Consider the following 17,569-nt stretch of genomic DNA (forward strand, 5'->3'; position numbering starts at 1 on the left):
CATTAGGACACACATGCACAGTCCACTGTGTGATGGATGTTCATCGAATCCAGTCCATTGCCAAAAAAGACCATCTGGGTGTCGATATAGTTAGATGTGAGCTATTAAGATTTCATATTTCTAAGTTAACTCATTTATACTACTAGATGAACACATCCTATTGTCTACTACTTATATAAAATAATTTTATCTAGAGTTGAAAATAATTATAGTCTAACTTGAAATTATATCACTAAAAGACTACAACGAAAACGTTTGCAATATGCAAGTATGATTTAACAAATAATTCATTTTATGTTTTAGTATACGTATTTACTTTCACAACAACATGATAAGTATGACGTTTAGATTTTATGTATGAATGTTATATTTTGGTTATCCTTCAGAGTCCAAGTCCAATAATTAAGAGTCCAACCCCAACAACAGTTGAAAGTTCAGCCCAACAAGTCACTTTCCCTCCTCTGCAGCAAAATGACAAAAGTACAAAACAGAGGAGAGTGACGACGAAGGTACAAGGAACATCAGCTGGAGAGAGCTGTCCGGTGGTCCTATCTAGCCGTTATGATGTTCTCTCATCAGTAGAGAGTGAGTAGATGTCATACACTTGTCACAAGATCCTTAAGCCATGGATTAGGTCTAGAATGTTCCTATTGATGTATAAATACAACCTTGGTGTAAAGAACAGAGGGTGTTGAATAAGAAGTAAAAAGTTCAATATCTCAAATCTCTTATATCGTTTATTCTCATGGTATCAGAGCTTTCTTAAAACCCTAACATGTTGCTGTCATGGCAGAAAGACTCGATCCTTATACTTTTCCTTCCAATATTCATTTTGCTAGCTCGGTTACTATCAAGCTGAGTGACACCAACTACCTTTTGGTAGTTGGTGTCGTCCATGCTCTGTCAACGTCTCAAAAGGTATGGATGTCACTTGCATCTAGTTTCAACCGAAGCTCTGTGTCTAGAGAGTGTGAGTTGCTTCGTCGCCTTAATCTTTTGAACATGAAAGATAAGAGCTTTTCTGTGTATTGTCGAGAGTTTCGTGCTGTCTGTGATAATCTAAGTCCGATAGGCAAGCATGTTAATGAGTCCATGAAGGTTGTTCTGTTTTTGAATGGATTAGCTAGGGAATATGACCTTATTGCTACTGTTATCCAGAGTTCCTTGTCTCGTTTGCCTTCTCCTACATTTAACGATGTAGTTCTTGAGGTTTCTGGTTTCGACTCAAAGTTGCAGTCGTATGAATCTGCTTCAGATGTCTCGCCAAACTTGGCTTTTCAAGCTCAAAGAGGTGGTTTCTCTGGTTACCAAGGCTGTGGATCAAACTCTCGTGGTCGAGGCAATTTTTCTACTTGTGGTCGTGGTTTCTCTCAACAGGTTAACAATCCTGGTTGGAATCAGTCTCAGTCTGGAGGATCCAACAATAGTCGTCCTGTTTGTCAAATATGTGGAAGGGTCGGTCATGTTGCTCTTAAGTGCTGGAACAGGTTTGATAATGCTTACCAGAGTGACGACGTTCCACAAGCTCTTGCTGCACTTCATGTCTCTGACACTTGCGGTCAGGAGTGGGTTACAGACTCTGGTTCCTCTGCTCACATCACTGCCTCTGCTACTCAGTTAACAACCGCTACACCATATAATGGTTCTGAAACAGTGATGGTAGCTGATGGAGCTCATCTCCCTATTACTCATGTTGGTTCTACAACACTCACCACTCTTACAGGTAGTCTTCCTCTCTTAGATGTTCTTGTTTGTCCGTCAATGCAGAAGTCATTACTATCAGTATCAAAGTTATGTGATGATTATCCTTGTGGTGTGTTTTTTGATGCTACTGTTGTGTATGTGATTGATCTACAAACTCAGAAAGTGGTGATAAAAGGACCTCGTTGTAAGACCCTATATATGTTGGAGAATAAGGATTTTGTGGCTTACTTCTCAAATCGACAGTGTGTTGTTAGTGATATGATCTGGCATCAACGTCTAGGACACGCAAATCTTCAGATTCTCCAACATCTCAAGAACAGCAAGGCAATATCATCTAATAAAAGCAGAACATCTCTCGTTTGTGGACCTTGCCATATGGGAAAGAGTTGTCAATTACCGTTTTTTAGTTCTGATTTTAGTGCCAAGGAACCCATTGATCGAATCCATTGTGATCTTTGGGGACCATCTCCAGTTGTATTTGTTCAAGGATTTAAATACTATGTCGTTTTCATTGATGCATTCTCTCGATATTCTTGGTTGATTCCTTTGAAAACGAAGGCTGAGTTTAGTGATGTTTTCATAGTGTTTCAAAAACAAGTTAAAAATCAATTTGGTAAGAAGATCAGAATTTTTCAGAGTGATGGAGGTGGAGAATTTATGAGCACAAGATTTCGAAAGCATTTGCAGGATCATGGCATAAGACATCTTCTATCATGTCCTTTCACACCACAGCAGAATGGTATTGCAGAACGAAAGCATCGACACCTGACAGAGCTTGGTCTTTCTATGTTGTTTCAGAGCAAAGTTCCTTTGTGTTTTTGGGTTGAGGCCTTCTACTCTGCAAATTTCATTAGTAATTTGCTTCCCTCGGCTGTTTTGAATCAGAAAAGTACAGTTGAGGTTTTATTTAACAAGCCGCCTGACTACTCCTTCCTATGTGTCTTTGGTTCGACGTGTTATCCATGTCTCCGACCTTATACTCAACATAAACTTGAACCTCGATCTCTCCAATGTGTTTTTCTTGGTTATCACCCACAGTACAAGGGTTACCAGTGTCTTTATCCACCAACTGGTCGGGTTTATATCTCACGACATGTGATCTTTGATGATGAACACTTCCCTTTCAATCACACCTACAAGCATCTGGCAACTCAGCACAAAGCAGGCTTGTTACATGCATGGCAACAAGCTACAGATCCGACATCCATTCCACATTCTCTTCCAACAATTCCCTCTCAAATTGTTGAATTCCCTCAAGAGATTCCTATGACCCCTGGTCAAGCTCAACAACTGCAATCTGAGGATGTTATTTGTGTTCCACACACAGAGTCCGAGGTTCTTAGTGAACCACCGGTTGCTCCACCAAGTGATACAGAGTCGGAGGTTATTAATGAATCACCGGTTGTTCCACCAAGTGATGCAGTTGCTTCACATCCTATGACTACACGATCTCAACATGGGATTAGAAAACCGAATTCTAGATATGCTCTTGTTGCGAGTAAGACAATTCCTTCATTGCCTCAAACAGTCGCTGAAGCTATAGCACATCCAGGTTGGCGTCAAGCAATGATAGAAGAACTGGAGTCTATCTATCAAAATCATACATGGACTCTAACTCCAGCAACTGCTGAGATGAACATTCTTGGATGTCGTTGGGTATTTACTGTGAAATTAAATGTTGATGGATCTCTGAACAAACTAAAAGCAAGGCTCGTCGCCAAGGGATTCAATCAGGAGGAAGGTGTGGACTTCACTAAAACCTACAGTCCTGTTGTCAGAACATCCACTATCAGAATTGTTCTTGCAGTCGCTACTTCAAAGAATTGGAGTGTCACTCAACTTGATGTTAAGAACGCTTTCCTCCATGGTGATTTACAAGAACAAGTCTTCATGATTCAACCACCAGGTTTTGAGGATACTGCAAAGCCGGATCATGTTTGTTCGTTGAAGAAGGCTTTATACGGATTGAAACAAGCCCCACATGCTTGGTTTGATAAGTTCAGCCGGTTCTTGATTGAGTATGGATTTGTGTGCAGCAAGGCAGATCTCTCTCTCTTTGTCTATCATCACAATGGCAACACCATGGTCCTATTGTTATATGTGGATGTTCTAATCCTAATCTTTTCAAGTCATTGCTTGCAGAACACAACACACGGTTTGCAATGAAGGATTTGGGTAATCTTCACTATTTCTTGGGGATTCAAGCATAGACTTACTCCAATGGGTTGTTTCTTAATCAATCTAAATATGCAGAGGAAATCTTACATCATGCCAATATGTCATCGTGCAACTCTGTTCATACTCCTCTGCCTATCCGCTTAGACAATGTTTTTAAGGACAAGCGTTTGTTCTCTGAGCCGAGTTACTTTCGAAGCTTGGCCGGAAAACTTCAATATCTTACACTCACCCGTCCAGACATACAGTTTGCAGTCAACTTTATTTGTCAATGTATGCATGCTCCGACAGGATCCGACTTCCACCTTCTCAAACGAATCCTGCGTTATATCAGAGGCACAACAACAATGGGCTTACATATGTATCAGAACAGTGATCTCTCCTTAGTTGTAGATGGTGGAGACTTATCATTGGTCTCCTACAGTGACAGTGATTATGCTGGTTGCCAGGATACTCGACGTTCTACAACCGGTTTTTGTGCATTACTCGGCTCCAACTTGATCTCGTGGTCTACAAAAAGGCAACCTACTGTGTCACGATCCTCAACTGAGGCAGAGTATCGAGCTCTGGCTATGGCGGCTTCTGAGTTAACCTGGATATCGTTTGTTCTCAGAGATTTAGGTGTTGTTCAGTCCAAGCCTGCAGTTCTTCGGTGTGATAATCTCTCTGCTGTTCATCTCTATGCAAATCCAGTGTTCCATAACCGCTCAAAACATATTGAGGTTGACTATCATTACGTTCGAGAGAGAGTCGCCCTTGGTCTCCTGGAAGTTCAACATGTTCCCGCAGCCCTGCAACTTGCGGATATCTTCACAAAATCACTTCCTCGGCAAGCTTTTCAGCATCTCTGGTACAAACTGAGTGTTGGACGACCTCCCACCATNGGGGGGGGGGGGGGGGGATGAGAGTCCAAGTCCAATAATTAAGAGTCCAAGCCCAACAACAGTTGAAAGTTCAGCCCAACAAGTCACTTTCCCTCCTCTGCAGCAAAATGACAAAAGTACAAAATAGAGGAAAGTGACGACGAAGGTACAAGGAACACCAGCTGGAGAGAGCTGTCCGGTGGTCCTATCTAGCCGTTATGATGTTCTCTCATCAGTAGAGAGTGAGTAGATGTCATACACTTGTCACAAGATCCTTAAGCCATGGATTAGGTCTAGAATGTTCCTATTGATGTATAAATACAACCTTGGTGTAAAGAACATAGGGTGTTGAATAAGAAGTAAAAAGTTCAATATCTCAAATCTCTTCTATCATTTATTCTCAATCCTCCGCTTTACTGGATTTTGCTTGGAAAAGAAGTTTCGCATCAAGAAAATAAATAGAAAGAAATCAGCGAACACATGTTTGATTACTTCTAACAATGAGTCTAAATCAACAACTTTGATATATTGAACGTGAACTCAATTAGCATCTCTTGTTCAAAACGGCTGCCTTAATACTAAATAGCAGAATCATGTTATACAGGTTTGATAGCAAAAGGAAAGATACTCAAGCAAATTTTTCATGTTGAGCTCATCATCATCATCATCAATATCATCATCATATACAAAATATGTCCATGTTTCTCCATCATTAACTTTCCAAGAGTATTAGGAGAACTCAGGAAAAGAAGACCTGAACGCTTGATGTTTTCAAAGACTGGCAAACAGGACAAACACCAGTAAACACATCACAGTCTTTACACAAACTCAAGTGTCTACACGGCACGAGCAAGACCGAAACCTCTTTTATGTTACAAGACTTCCATCTCATCCCAGCACTTGCCATCCCCGGGATGTTCAAGTAGTTGTATGAGGCTGCCTCGTCATCAATCTCACTATCCCCAAACCCTTCTTTCATTTGATGATGATCAGCTACTACTCTTATTGCATTGTTGTTGTTTCCATGTGACATCACTTGCTGCAAATTTACCTTTAAGGCATTAACCATAGATTCATTGTACTTTGCTTTGTAATGCCAGTTCTGAGCTTCCACTGCCACTTGTTTTATCTTATCCACGAGTTCCCGGTTCTTCTTGTTCATGCTTTCAATCTCCTGGTCTTTCTCTTGAAGCTTCTTGCTCACATCCTTTTCTAAGGCTGTGAAAAATGACTTTACATGTCTCTGTTTTATATCTCTCACACCTTTGACCATTTGATCCGCCTGTTCCAAGAAAGAGTACATTCTCTCAACAACATGGTGTATACAAGCATAATCATAAGCTTTGCAGATTGAATTAGTACCTGGAATTTAATAAACTGATCAAGCTCGTCTTTCTGTCTATCGAGGTCCACTCTGATATTGTCACCAAGTGACTGAAAGACTGGATTTGTGATGCTTCCATTTGCCGAAGTTACAGAAGAGTTGCGCTCATCGTCGTCGTAAGATAGTCTCAGACCAGTTGACACTACTAAGTTCTGCTTTGGGACTTCATCTTGAACAATAATACTATTCTTGTCGTAGTTATGGTTCAAAGAGATCTGCAGCTTCTGCTGTCTCTGGATATTATTATCGTTGATCTCGGTTTCCCTTCCACGTTTGCTAATATGCCGAATCATCGGAGCAAGGTTATCATTAGCAAAATAGTTTACAGGATCAATAGTACAACCAGCTCTCACTGCAACCACATACAAAAAGAGAAACAATGCTTTTTATCTCTGTAAAGTTCTAAACAACATTTGAACCAAAAGATGAACAAAAATCACAAAACTTACTCGTCCCGAGCAAGTGAAGCTGATTCAACGATGTATTAGTCTGGTACTGAAACTGGCTATCGTTTATTAGAACCTGCGGCACATGGTTCTCATTGTTGCCTCCCAACATCTTCTTTAGTGTGTGTGTGTAAATAAATAGTGTAAAGTATTCAACTTTCAGTAAGAAACCTGCAGATAAATGAGAAACTAAATGACCTGAAAGCTATGAAGAGCCGAGACGAAACTGTCCTAAGCAATACATATAACAATACAACTAGAGACAAAGTTGAGAAAGTGAGATGTTTTGAGGAAACTATGGTTCTAAGTAGCCCAATAGGAGTTGATTGATTCTTCTCACACTCAGATGATAACGCCTAGGGATTTGAGTTTTTAATCTCTAAATAGTCAACCAAGTCTGAAGAGATAAATCCTAGAGGATAGACTTTACATATTTGATGAAGATTCCAATTCCATGATCTTTTTTGCCTATTAATTGGAGATAAAAAAAGGAGTTACGAACGAGATTGGTTTGATCTGATCATGGTCAAAGATTCAATTCATCTGAATATTTAAGGAGTAACTTAGCAAAAAAAAACAGGCAAAATCTCTGAAACACGGAAACCACATATCAAACTTCAAAGACATATCCAAAAGGATCTTGTAAGAACAAGAAAGCTTTTGTAAGAGAGAAGCTTAAAAGAACATACGTTTGTTACCTTTCTTTAAAGATTGCCCATCAAAAAAAAATTAATCCGATTTACAAATTGTGAAAACAAATAAAATCAAACCCTAGCTTTACTTCAGATCCTACAAACACACACAAGAAAGAAAAGAAAAAAAATTCTTCAACTTCCTCATCATCATCATGATTAAAAAAAAAAAGTTTGATTCTTGTCATCGGAATAAACAAAAACCTGTATAATCGAAGAGAAGCTAGCCAATCAATCAAGAATTTGTGAAACGCAGAGAAACAAAAACATCCAAGAATTTAATTATTAAAGGCTAAAAAAATTTAATTTAAGGGAAGAAGAAAGAATAAAATTAAAGAAGAATAGAAACTGATGAGAGAAAGAAAGAAAAAAAAAAATGAAACAGTGGTGAAGGAGTGGGAGAAGTTGAATGGCCATATCGAAATTAAAACAAACAAATACTCCAAATATTATTATTATTTTTTAATACCAATTATATTTATACTCTACTTTTCTGAATTTTTTTTCTCTTTTTATATATTTGACTAATTCATTACTATTTTAAATTAAATTTGATCACACAAAAAAAAAAAAAAAATCAAACCTTAAAGAGAGAACAACACTAATTTTGTTGATAGAGAGACCCATATGATTTCTCTTGGAAATCCTGGTCTGGATTCCACGTATATTCTGCCTGTCTATATATATATATATATATATCAAATTCGTTTAGTTTTAGTTTCTTATTATTTGAGTTCAGTGTTTGTTTGTACTTTTTAGAAGTGGTCTATTTAAATTTGCATATCTTTTTTATGTTAAATATCATTGGTTAGAACATCGCAACGATATATAAATAATATAGGTGATGTATTTTTTATAAGTGATCGATCGAGAGCAAAGTACCGAGCAAACAATTCAAAGTTCTCATATTCAATTTACCATTGTCAATACACGTTCTAACCTTGGTTATCTTTTTTCAATAAAACAATAGAGACGATCATTTATAAGAAGATTAAGTAATGCACTATGCAAGGTAACACATAACACATTAATTTACAGTTACTTAAAATATAAATATATATTTAGCAATTTCAATTTATAAAATAACGAAAGAATCTTACAATAAATTAAATTTTACGATAACATTTAACGATTTTACATCAATAATATTTATCAATAAAAGAACATCATTCACTCTCGGATAATGAAATAATGAAGGGGGATGAGCATTCACTCTCGGATAATCAACCTACTATATCACAGGGAATGCGTGACTTTCAGGAGGTTGTGCAGCATTGCTCTTTCAGTGATTTGCACGCTCACGGTCCACTATATACTTGGTGTAATAAGCGTGAATTTGGTCTAATATGTAAGAAGCTTGACAGAGTTCTTGTTAATGATGTTTGGCTGGCTGAGTATCCATAGTCATATGGTGTTTTTGAGGCGGGTGGCTGTTCTGATCACTTAAGATGCCGCATCAGAATTGGGGAGAGACACCTCGACTGAGACGACCATTTAAATTCTACAACGCTTTGGTAGAGGATGATAAATTTTACCAATGGTTAAGGAATTCTGGGATGGCACGGAGAGTATATTTCACTCGACTTCAGCAATGTACAAGTTCTCCAAAAAGTTAAAAGTTTTGAAACCGCAAATAAAGCAGTTAAGTCGTGATCGTTTAGGTAATCTACAAAAAAGAGCTAAAGAGGCTTTTGCACATCTCTGTACTTGTCAGACTGATACACTGCAGAGTCTCACCGATCAGTCAGTGCAGAAGGAAGCGGCTGCTTATAGTCGTTGGTTGTTAGTAGCAGCTTTGGAGGAAAAAAATTTAAAACAAAAATCTAAACTACACTGGCTAAAGGTTGGAGATGGAAACAATAAATTGTTTCACCGTGCAGCTAAAGCCCGTGAAGCACGTAATGCGATAAAGGAAATTCATTGTTTGGATGGTAGCATAGCAGATACACAAGAGACAATTAAGCAGGAGGCGGAGCGTTTTTTCGTGATTTTTTGGGATATAAGATGCCTAACTATCAAGCCATTGATGAAACAGAGCTCTCGACTCCGTTACCGTATCGGTGCTCGGAAATGGATCAGACAATGTTGATAAAGGATGTCACGGAGGTGGAGATACGAGATGTCTTATTCTCTATGCCAAGGGACAAGAGTCCTGGTCCTGATGGATACACTGTGGAGTTCCTTAAGGCGACTTGGCCAGTCATCAAAAGCGATTTTGTTACCTCGGTTCAGTCCTTCTTTAAGTTTGGTTTCTTACCCAAGGGAGTAAACACAACTATTCTAGCTCTTATTCCCAAGAAGAAAGAGGTGACAGAGATGAAGGACTACAAGCCTATTTCCTGCTGCAATGTGACAAATAAGGTGATTTCCAAGCTTCTTGCCAATAGACTCAAACGACTTTTACCTGCATTTATCTCCCCAAATCAGTCTGCTTTCATTAAGGACATGCTGTTAATGGAGAATGTACTCTTGGCCTCGGAGATTGTTGCTAATTATCATAAAGACATTGTGTCACCTAGGAGCTCTATTAAGATTGACATCTCTAAGGCATTTGACTCTGTTCAATGGCCATTTTTGCTTAGTATTTTCCGCACTCTGCAATTCCCGACACAATTTATCAAGTGGATAGAGCTTTGCGTCACCACTGCTTCTTTCTCAGTCCAAGTGAATGGTGAGTTGTCCGGACTTTTCCGAAGTGAGAGAGGGTTGAGACAAGGCTGTTCATTGTCTCCTTATCTCTTTGTGATTTTCATGCAAGTCTTGTCTGCATTGCTTGATAAAGAAGCCGAGGAGAGACGTATAGGTTATCACCCACGATGTAAGAATATCAGCCTCACACACTTGTGCTTTGCTGACGACTTATTGGTGTTTACAGATGGAACTAAGACGTCTATCGAGGGTATGCTTCAGACGTTTCATCACTTTGCAGGCGTGTCAGGACTGAATATTAGTCTTGAGAAGTCTACACTGTACATGGCCGGAGTCACAACCACTGAACAAGCAGAGATTCTTCAATCCTTCCTATTTGCATCCGGAACGCTCCCAGTTCGCTACCTTGGTTTGCCCCTCCTAACCAAGCGTATGACAACCTCTGATTATACTCCACTTCTTGAGCGCATCAGAGAAAAATTCAGCAGCTGGACAGGGAGATATTTGTCCTTTGCGGGACGGTTACAGCTCATCAGTTCAGTCATAAAGAGTCTAACGAATTTCTGGATGTCAGCTTTTCGCTTGCCGACAGCTTGCACTAAGGAGATAAACAGTATGTGTTCTGCATTTTTTTGGTCGGGTCCCTCTCTTAATACAAAAAAGGCCAAGGTTGCCTGGTCTGATGTCTGCTTACCAAAGGAAGAAGGTGGACTGGGGTTGCGTTCTCTGAAAGAAACGAATAAGGTGAGTTGTTTGAAACTCATCTGGAGACTGTTGGCATCGAAGTCATTATGGGTGGACTGGCTTCGAGTTTACCTACTCAACAAGGGTTCACTCTGGTCTATTAAGGCTAACACAACCTCTGGTTCCTGGATGTGGAGAAAGTTACTCAAGTATCGAGACTTAGCTGCGAATTTTGTTCGGTATGAGGTTAACAACGGAGAGGGTATCTCCTTTTGGCATGACAACTGGTCGCCGCTGGGATGTTTACTCACTATTGCAGGCCCTCGAGGTACAATCGATATGGGGATTGGTCTTCACGCGACTGTTGCAGAAGCCCTTACTCATCGCCAACGCAATCATAGAGTGGACCACCTGAATCAGTTAGAAGCGGTTTTAACGACAATACGAAACAGAGGACTCTCAGAAACAGAGGACGTGGTCCTTTGGCGGGGGAAAGGTGATCAGTTTAAGACCAAATTTAGCACCAAAGAAACTTGGGAGCATACACGGATAACCAGACAGAGGCAGCCATGGGCAGCTGGTCTCTAGTTCTCCCAAGGCACTCCAAAGTTCTCTTTTATAGTGTGGTTGTCAACACTGAATCGCTTGACAACCGGTGATCGTATGCTATCCTGGAACTCACGGATTGACACCTCCTGCTCTTTTTGCTCTGCAACACAAGAAAACAGAGGCCATTTGTTTTTCGAATGCCCTTATTCCTCAGTCGTTTGGACAGGACTCGTCTCTAAGTTATTGCTGACCAAATTCTCTACAAACTTGGATAGTAATCTGCATCTCCTAGTCGACACATTTTTGGGGTCTGCTACTCTGTTTCTTCTCTGCTACGTTTTCCAGCCCTCGGTCTACTCGCACTGGCAAGAGCGAAATCGACGTCGACACGGAGAGCAGCCAGTACCCTCTGTTCAGCTCATTAAAACCCTAGACAGACAGGTCCGCAATAGGCTGCTCTCGCTTCCACTTGGAGGAAAGTACACATGCTACATGGAGCAATGGTTGGGATCACGTTAATGGCACCAGTTTGTTAAACAAAATCTTTAGATTTATTATCAACAAAAATTAACTTCATGCTGCACCTTGATATAAAAACTACTTTTTTGGAATAAATTTTACATTTTATTTAAAAAATAATAATAAATAAAAGAACATCATTTCATATTTTTAGAAAGAAAACAATTTAGACATTTGATTTAGGGATCATAAAGTTTAAGTTTGATGATGACAACGTGTTGAAATTTCACAACCACGATGGTAATGGTTAACCGGAACTTTGATACATTCAGCAGGGTTTTTAAAGCCGCATGCAGGAATTCTGTCTTTTGATATAGTTCCATATCCCAAATGTTTTCTTTTCATTCCTTCGCCGCATTCGTTGAACATTGATAACATAATCATTATCAAAACAATGATGAAAGATGCAAGATTCTTTTTGTGTGCAGCCATTGTTTTTTGAAAAAAAAAAGATTTTTTTTTTTAATCTTTTTTTGTTGTTGCTGTGTTATATATTTATTGATTAATTGTTAATTTGTGTTTCTTTGATTTATAGCAATAGAGATGATTCTAAATAAAGACAGACAGTGCATATATAATGCATGAACAGAAAGTTGTTATTGGCTATTTATATGTTATGTACAGTTTTCAGTTGTCTTTCATTAGCAGAATGGTTAAAAATGTAAAGATTATATTTAAACGCTGACAACAAATTAACCATTTACTAAATTAAGAGTCTCCACATCTAATTAAGTTTTACATTAATATTTTTTTTGTATCAAATGTAAATTTATTTTAAAAGTTTACTAAACCAATACTATAACATAGTAATTTGTTTTAATATCATTTCCCAACCTAAGTTAATGTCAATAATATTGCATATTATTAATTTCAAGCCATTCAAATTAATTTTGGTGTAAATGTTACTATTTTGTAGTAGCTTCTAATTAGGGCGGGTCACGGGACGGGTACCCTTGAATTTTCTCATACCCTTTACCCGACCCGACCCTAACGGGTAATAGAAAAAAATTACTCGTACTCGACCCTTAAATAACGAGTACCCGGAAAAAAAATAGTTGACCCTTTACATACCCGACCCTTTACCCTTACCCGGATAAATAAATATCCGATAAAAAAATTGTCAATAATGGCAATAATAATTTCATATTCCAAAATCCAAAAAAAAAGAAAAATTCATAAATTTATGCAACATATAAGTCCAAAAATTATAAAATTACAAACTTAAAAAATAAAAATAAAATATTAATTCAATTGGGCGTCTTATATATCATTTCAGTTGGACTAAGTTGAACTTAGGCTTTAACTTTAACTCTATAATATATTTATAAATTAATAATAAATAATAATAATACAAAATATTGAAGGGTATTTACGGGTCGGGTAACAAAACGGGTATTGAAAACTAAACTAATACCCTATACTCGTCCCTTACTCACGAGTAATATAATTATAATACCCTTTACTCGACCCTAAAGCTGCGGGTACTCTTTTTTTCGGGACGGGTACAAGCCGAGTAACGAGTCGAATACGGATAACGGGTATTAGTGTCCAGGCCTATTTCTAATGTGTTCATCGTAAGATAAACTATTATTACTCGTACCTAGAAGAGTAGAAGAGTAGAAGGGTATGTTTGACAAAAAAAAAGAATAGTAGAAGGGTACATGCTTTTTTTTTCCGTTGTCTGAATGATTCATTGATAAAACCTTGAAGGAGAAATACAAAGGCTGACAAGGAAATTAATCTTTCCGGAGACTTAAGCTGGCGAGTACAAGAACACTCCCGGAGACTAAAGGGGAAACAACCCGGACAGACAAATTACACAACATCCAATCACTACTTTCCGGAACAGAATCAAGAGATCCAAAAAAAAAGAAAATTAAAACCTAAAGCTTATGAAGACAATTAAAGACAAATCTAAGATAAGAAAAAACACACAACGGGTTAACTTGCAAGAATCTCTTTTACCACTAGTTAGAACCGATTAAGCATGTTGTGCGATCCTTTACGCTGCTTCAAGGAGGAGTTACCGGGGGCGGTGAGACACTACCCAAGCCTAGAGACCACTCAGGAAAAATGACTCTTTAAAAACAGGAAAGAGATATCGATCTGCGTTGGTGAAGATTCTTCATCAGAGACAGTGAAGTTGCAATTGGAGACTGCCTCAGCCATGAAACGGCCAAATATGAAGCTAAACTTGACGAAGAAAACAAAAGCCAAAAAGCTGAACCCAAGGTTAGGAAGATCTAAGATTTAAAAATCTAGATCTGAAAATCTAGATCTAGTGCCGTTGGAAGAAAAAGACATGGATGTGCTAAGGGTACATGCTAATAACATAGGTTTTTTTTAATTTATCTATGAAAATTAAAGCAACATACTAACAATTTTTCTTTTAAAACAATACAAGAAAATGTTCAGCTACAGAGAAAAGGTAACAAATCACATTCATCCGTTCTTATTGATCACCATCATCTTCATCCTTTCAAATTCCTCAACAAAATGCATAAGTCTTACAATTTTCTGTCAATATAAGCTTACGTCCAGGACTCCAGTGCTTCAATGTTAGTTTGTAGATTAATTTAACCATTCAAATTTGGATATTTAAAGTTATGTATCATATAGACATAATAACAATAGGTGATGGGTTTTTAAAAAGTTTTAGATAGTGGTTGATTTCTAATAACAATATGGTATTTTACAGATTAAATATCTACACATATGCATATAGATTAACTTTTGTTAATTTCTAGACTTTAATAAAAGAGTAAAATGTGATCTTGAAAAGTATAATTGTATTAAGTAGGTATATTTATGTTATAAAAGTTATGCTCTCATCTTTCATTTTTAACGTAATAAATATTGAATATGTTCAAACTGAACAAGTAGCACCAGTGGTCTAGTGGTAGAATAGTACCCTGCCACGGTACAGACCCGGGTTCGATTCCCGGCTGGTGCATTTGAGCTGTGATGAAATTGGCAAGCGATGGTTGGTCCCTTCGCATTCTTCTGACTTATCAGATGCAATATGGCCTCGATTCTGAGCTCTCCTTTTTTTCTTTCACCATCTTAATTAGGTTTCTAATTAGCCAATATCCGATTCTTGTTATGCAAGACATATTGAGTTGTTCATTTTGCAAATGCCTAATAGTAACAGCTTGTGATAAGTTTGTAAGTCTATAAGGGCTATTTGCTTCACTTAAGATTCAACCTCACCTCACAGATTAATCCCTCGAATCATTCAAAATGGCGTCAATTAAAACCTTTTACACTATGAACCTCCCAGAGATACTTCAAAAATCAAAAACAATGGACAAGGCACAACAACTAGCCTCAAATGCTCATATGATCCTCCCTCGGTAAGCTTTGAACTGTATCGGACCATCTCCCAGGCGAATGATCGCTGCTGTTATATGAGAACGATGCTGCTTCGGCCCTTGCATCCTTCACCATCTTCAACACCACTCTCATCACAGGACGGTTATCAGGCTGAACAGCCACGCAAGCTGTCGCTATGCTCAAAAGCGCATGAAGTTTCTCCTCAGAAGCATTCAACTCCTCACTTAGTTCAGTCTCTTCCTCTCTCACCGCGCGCACCCATGCGGAGATATCAGACTCGTATTTATGAACAAGATCCTTGAATGAAGTTCTACCTGTTAGAAGCTCAAGAAGGAGTACTCCAAAGCTATAGACATCAGCGGGTTGTGTCGAGGCCTTGCGTAAGTCTCTGCATTCAGGAGCTTTGTAAAAGAGAGAGACTGAACTTGTGTCTTCAAATGAGTCAGAGTCCTGCAGATCAATAAGACCGTAATCCGTTAGGCAGGACTCAAAGTCCGGACCTAACAAAACATTAGATGATTTCAAGTTCCCATGCGTTAAGCCAGGATTCTGATGAATGTAGACCAGACCCATGGCCAAGTCCTCTGCTATTTTCAGACATGATGTCCAGTGAAGAGGCTTCCCACTCGCAGAAGCCTTACTTCCTACAAACAAGACACACATTAAAAACACATTAAAGCTTGAGAGAACCAAACACAATGGGTGTGTGTGTGTTGCAATACATACCATGGATAAGAGAGAAGAGACTTCCATTAGGGAAGTAATCGTAAACGAGCAAACACTCTTCTTTGGCTTGGAAATAAGCTCTGAGAGGAACCAGATTAGGGTGCTTGAGCCTGCCAAGGATCTCAATATGTCTCTTAAATTCCTCCATTCGAGTAAACCCTGAATCCTTGAGCCTCTTAACAGTAATGATGAAACCAGACTCCATCACCGCCTTGTAAGTGCTCCCTAACGTTCCTCTACCCAACGTTTCCGCTGAAGCTTTAAGTAGATCATCCATGGTGTATCTAACAACCGTGATGTCTCTCCCCAAGAAAACAAGAGTCCCCACTGATCCTTCTTCGCTTGCTCTCTCCCATGAGAACGTTTTGTTGTTATTCTGATCACTGGTGCCTTCCTCTGTTTCCACCGCCGCTGCTCCTTCTGACTCTGCCACAGCTTTGCTTCTCCTCTCTTCTCTCTTGGATTTGACTCGCTTCTGTCTCTGTAGCTGACATACGAGAAGCAATGTGAGCAGAAGAAGTATCACAATTCCACCACTGATGCTTCCAGCAATGATTCCAATAAGATTTGCTCTGTTCCGCCTTTTGGCTATAGGGATAGCTGGCTTTGCCGATGGAGTTGAAGTGATTCCTGTTGTTTCATTGCATGAGTTTTGAACCTGATCACCGCAGAGAGCAATGTTACCAGTAAAAGACGAGTCATTGAACTGAATCAGAGCTTCTGTTTGTGGGATATGGCCAGAGAGCTGGTTGTTGGAGACATTAAAGAATCTGAGAGTTGTTTGGTTGAGAGGAGGAATGGAACCGGAGAAGAGATTGTCTTGAACGTAAAACGTGTAAAGGCGGGAAAGACGGAGCAACGAGGTAGGAATCTTTCCGGAGAACCGGTTTCCGGAAAGAACGATGGTTTTCAAACGGTGTAGAGACGTCAGCGAGTGAGGGAACTCGCCGGAGAAGTTGTTATCGTTGAGATAAAGAGATTTGAGGTTGACCAAACCGGAGAAGTTAAGGAACGAGGCAGAGAGATAGTTGCCTTTGAAACTAAAAACTCTAAGTTGGTCCAACTTGTTCAAGCTCTTGTAGTTGAGTGAGCCAGTGAGGTTCAGATTCTCAAGAACAAGCTTTGAGACTCTTCCATTTATGCATTTCTTAACTCCTTCCCAGTTGTTGCAAGGATCTGTTCCTCTCCTCCATGGAATCGAGTTTGAAGGATCAATGGATGTTTTCAAACTCAGTAGAGCTTCTACATCGCTTGATCTCACCGGGGAAATCAAGTAGAATGCAAACAACAAGAAGAACATATAGAAAGAAGAAGATATCATGATGGAATCAAGAGTTTTACAAGTCATGATAGCCCGATCAGTTGTAATGGCATCGATGAAAGAAGCTCGATCACGGACATGACAGCAAAGATGTCACGTGAAGCCAATGCCTCTTCTTACTTACTTCTTTAAGAGCAGTGGGAGAAGTTAATCAAATCTCACTTGTATCCCCCCCTTATAAATGCATTTATAAATATTATTTTCTGTCCATATTCACACACACACTTCCACTGTTTTGCACACACATGTATATCAATAATTGTTTATTGTGGAGACTGGAGAGACCAAGACTACAATAAGGGAAAAAATAATATTAAAGTTTGTCTTTTTCACTCCAGTCTTTGAACTTTCTCAAGATTTAGGCAGACAAATGCTGAGTGCTGCTGACTAGGGGAGAGAAAATGACAGAACATTTGGATGGAAGTGCCAAAGATCAATGATGCTATAATGGGGTACTGGAGCAAAAATTATTAAGCTAAACGTATATTTGTTGTGTATATATGTTTCAAGTTACGTTCACCAAC

At 38.9% G+C, this 17,569-nt stretch overlaps 2 protein-coding genes and 1 non-coding gene across 12 annotated transcripts; 1 reads left to right on the top strand and 2 right to left on the bottom strand.

Annotated features, from left to right (window-relative positions):
* On the bottom strand, positions 5,353–7,659 carry LOC104703647 (probable BOI-related E3 ubiquitin-protein ligase 3). 10 transcript variants are annotated; one of them, XM_010419700.2, is made up of 6 exons: positions 7,469–7,659; positions 7,271–7,361; positions 7,003–7,040; positions 6,576–6,743; positions 6,105–6,478; positions 5,353–6,024 (listed from the first exon to the last, which is right to left on the bottom strand). In XM_010419700.2, the coding sequence occupies exons 4-6, from the start codon at positions 6,682–6,684 to the stop codon at positions 5,482–5,484; spliced, it is 1,026 nt and encodes a 341-aa protein (XP_010418002.1). In that variant the 5' UTR covers positions 6,685–6,743; positions 7,003–7,040; positions 7,271–7,361; positions 7,469–7,659; the 3' UTR covers positions 5,353–5,481. The 10 variants fall into 10 exon arrangements, with proteins under 10 accessions (XP_010418002.1, XP_010418006.1, XP_010418000.1 ...); XM_010419704.2 differs by lacking the exon at positions 7,271–7,361 and having other exon boundaries at positions 7,469–7,658; XM_010419698.2 differs by lacking the exon at positions 7,003–7,040 and having other exon boundaries at positions 7,469–7,658.
* TRNAG-GCC lies at positions 14,548–14,618 on the top strand. Its single transcript has one exon. It is a non-coding gene; the product is annotated as a tRNA-Gly (tRNA).
* LOC104703649 (inactive leucine-rich repeat receptor-like serine/threonine-protein kinase At1g60630) lies at positions 14,888–17,186 on the bottom strand. Its single transcript, XM_010419705.2, has 2 exons — positions 15,725–17,186; positions 14,888–15,642 (listed from the first exon to the last, which is right to left on the bottom strand). Exons 1-2 carry the CDS (start codon positions 17,070–17,072, stop codon positions 14,993–14,995), a joined length of 1,998 nt encoding a protein of 665 aa, XP_010418007.1. The 5' UTR covers positions 17,073–17,186; the 3' UTR covers positions 14,888–14,992.

Source organism: Camelina sativa, chromosome 7 (genome assembly GCF_000633955.1).
Source record: "Camelina sativa cultivar DH55 chromosome 7, Cs, whole genome shotgun sequence".
NCBI classification, from domain to species: Eukaryota; Viridiplantae; Streptophyta; class Magnoliopsida; order Brassicales; family Brassicaceae; genus Camelina; species Camelina sativa.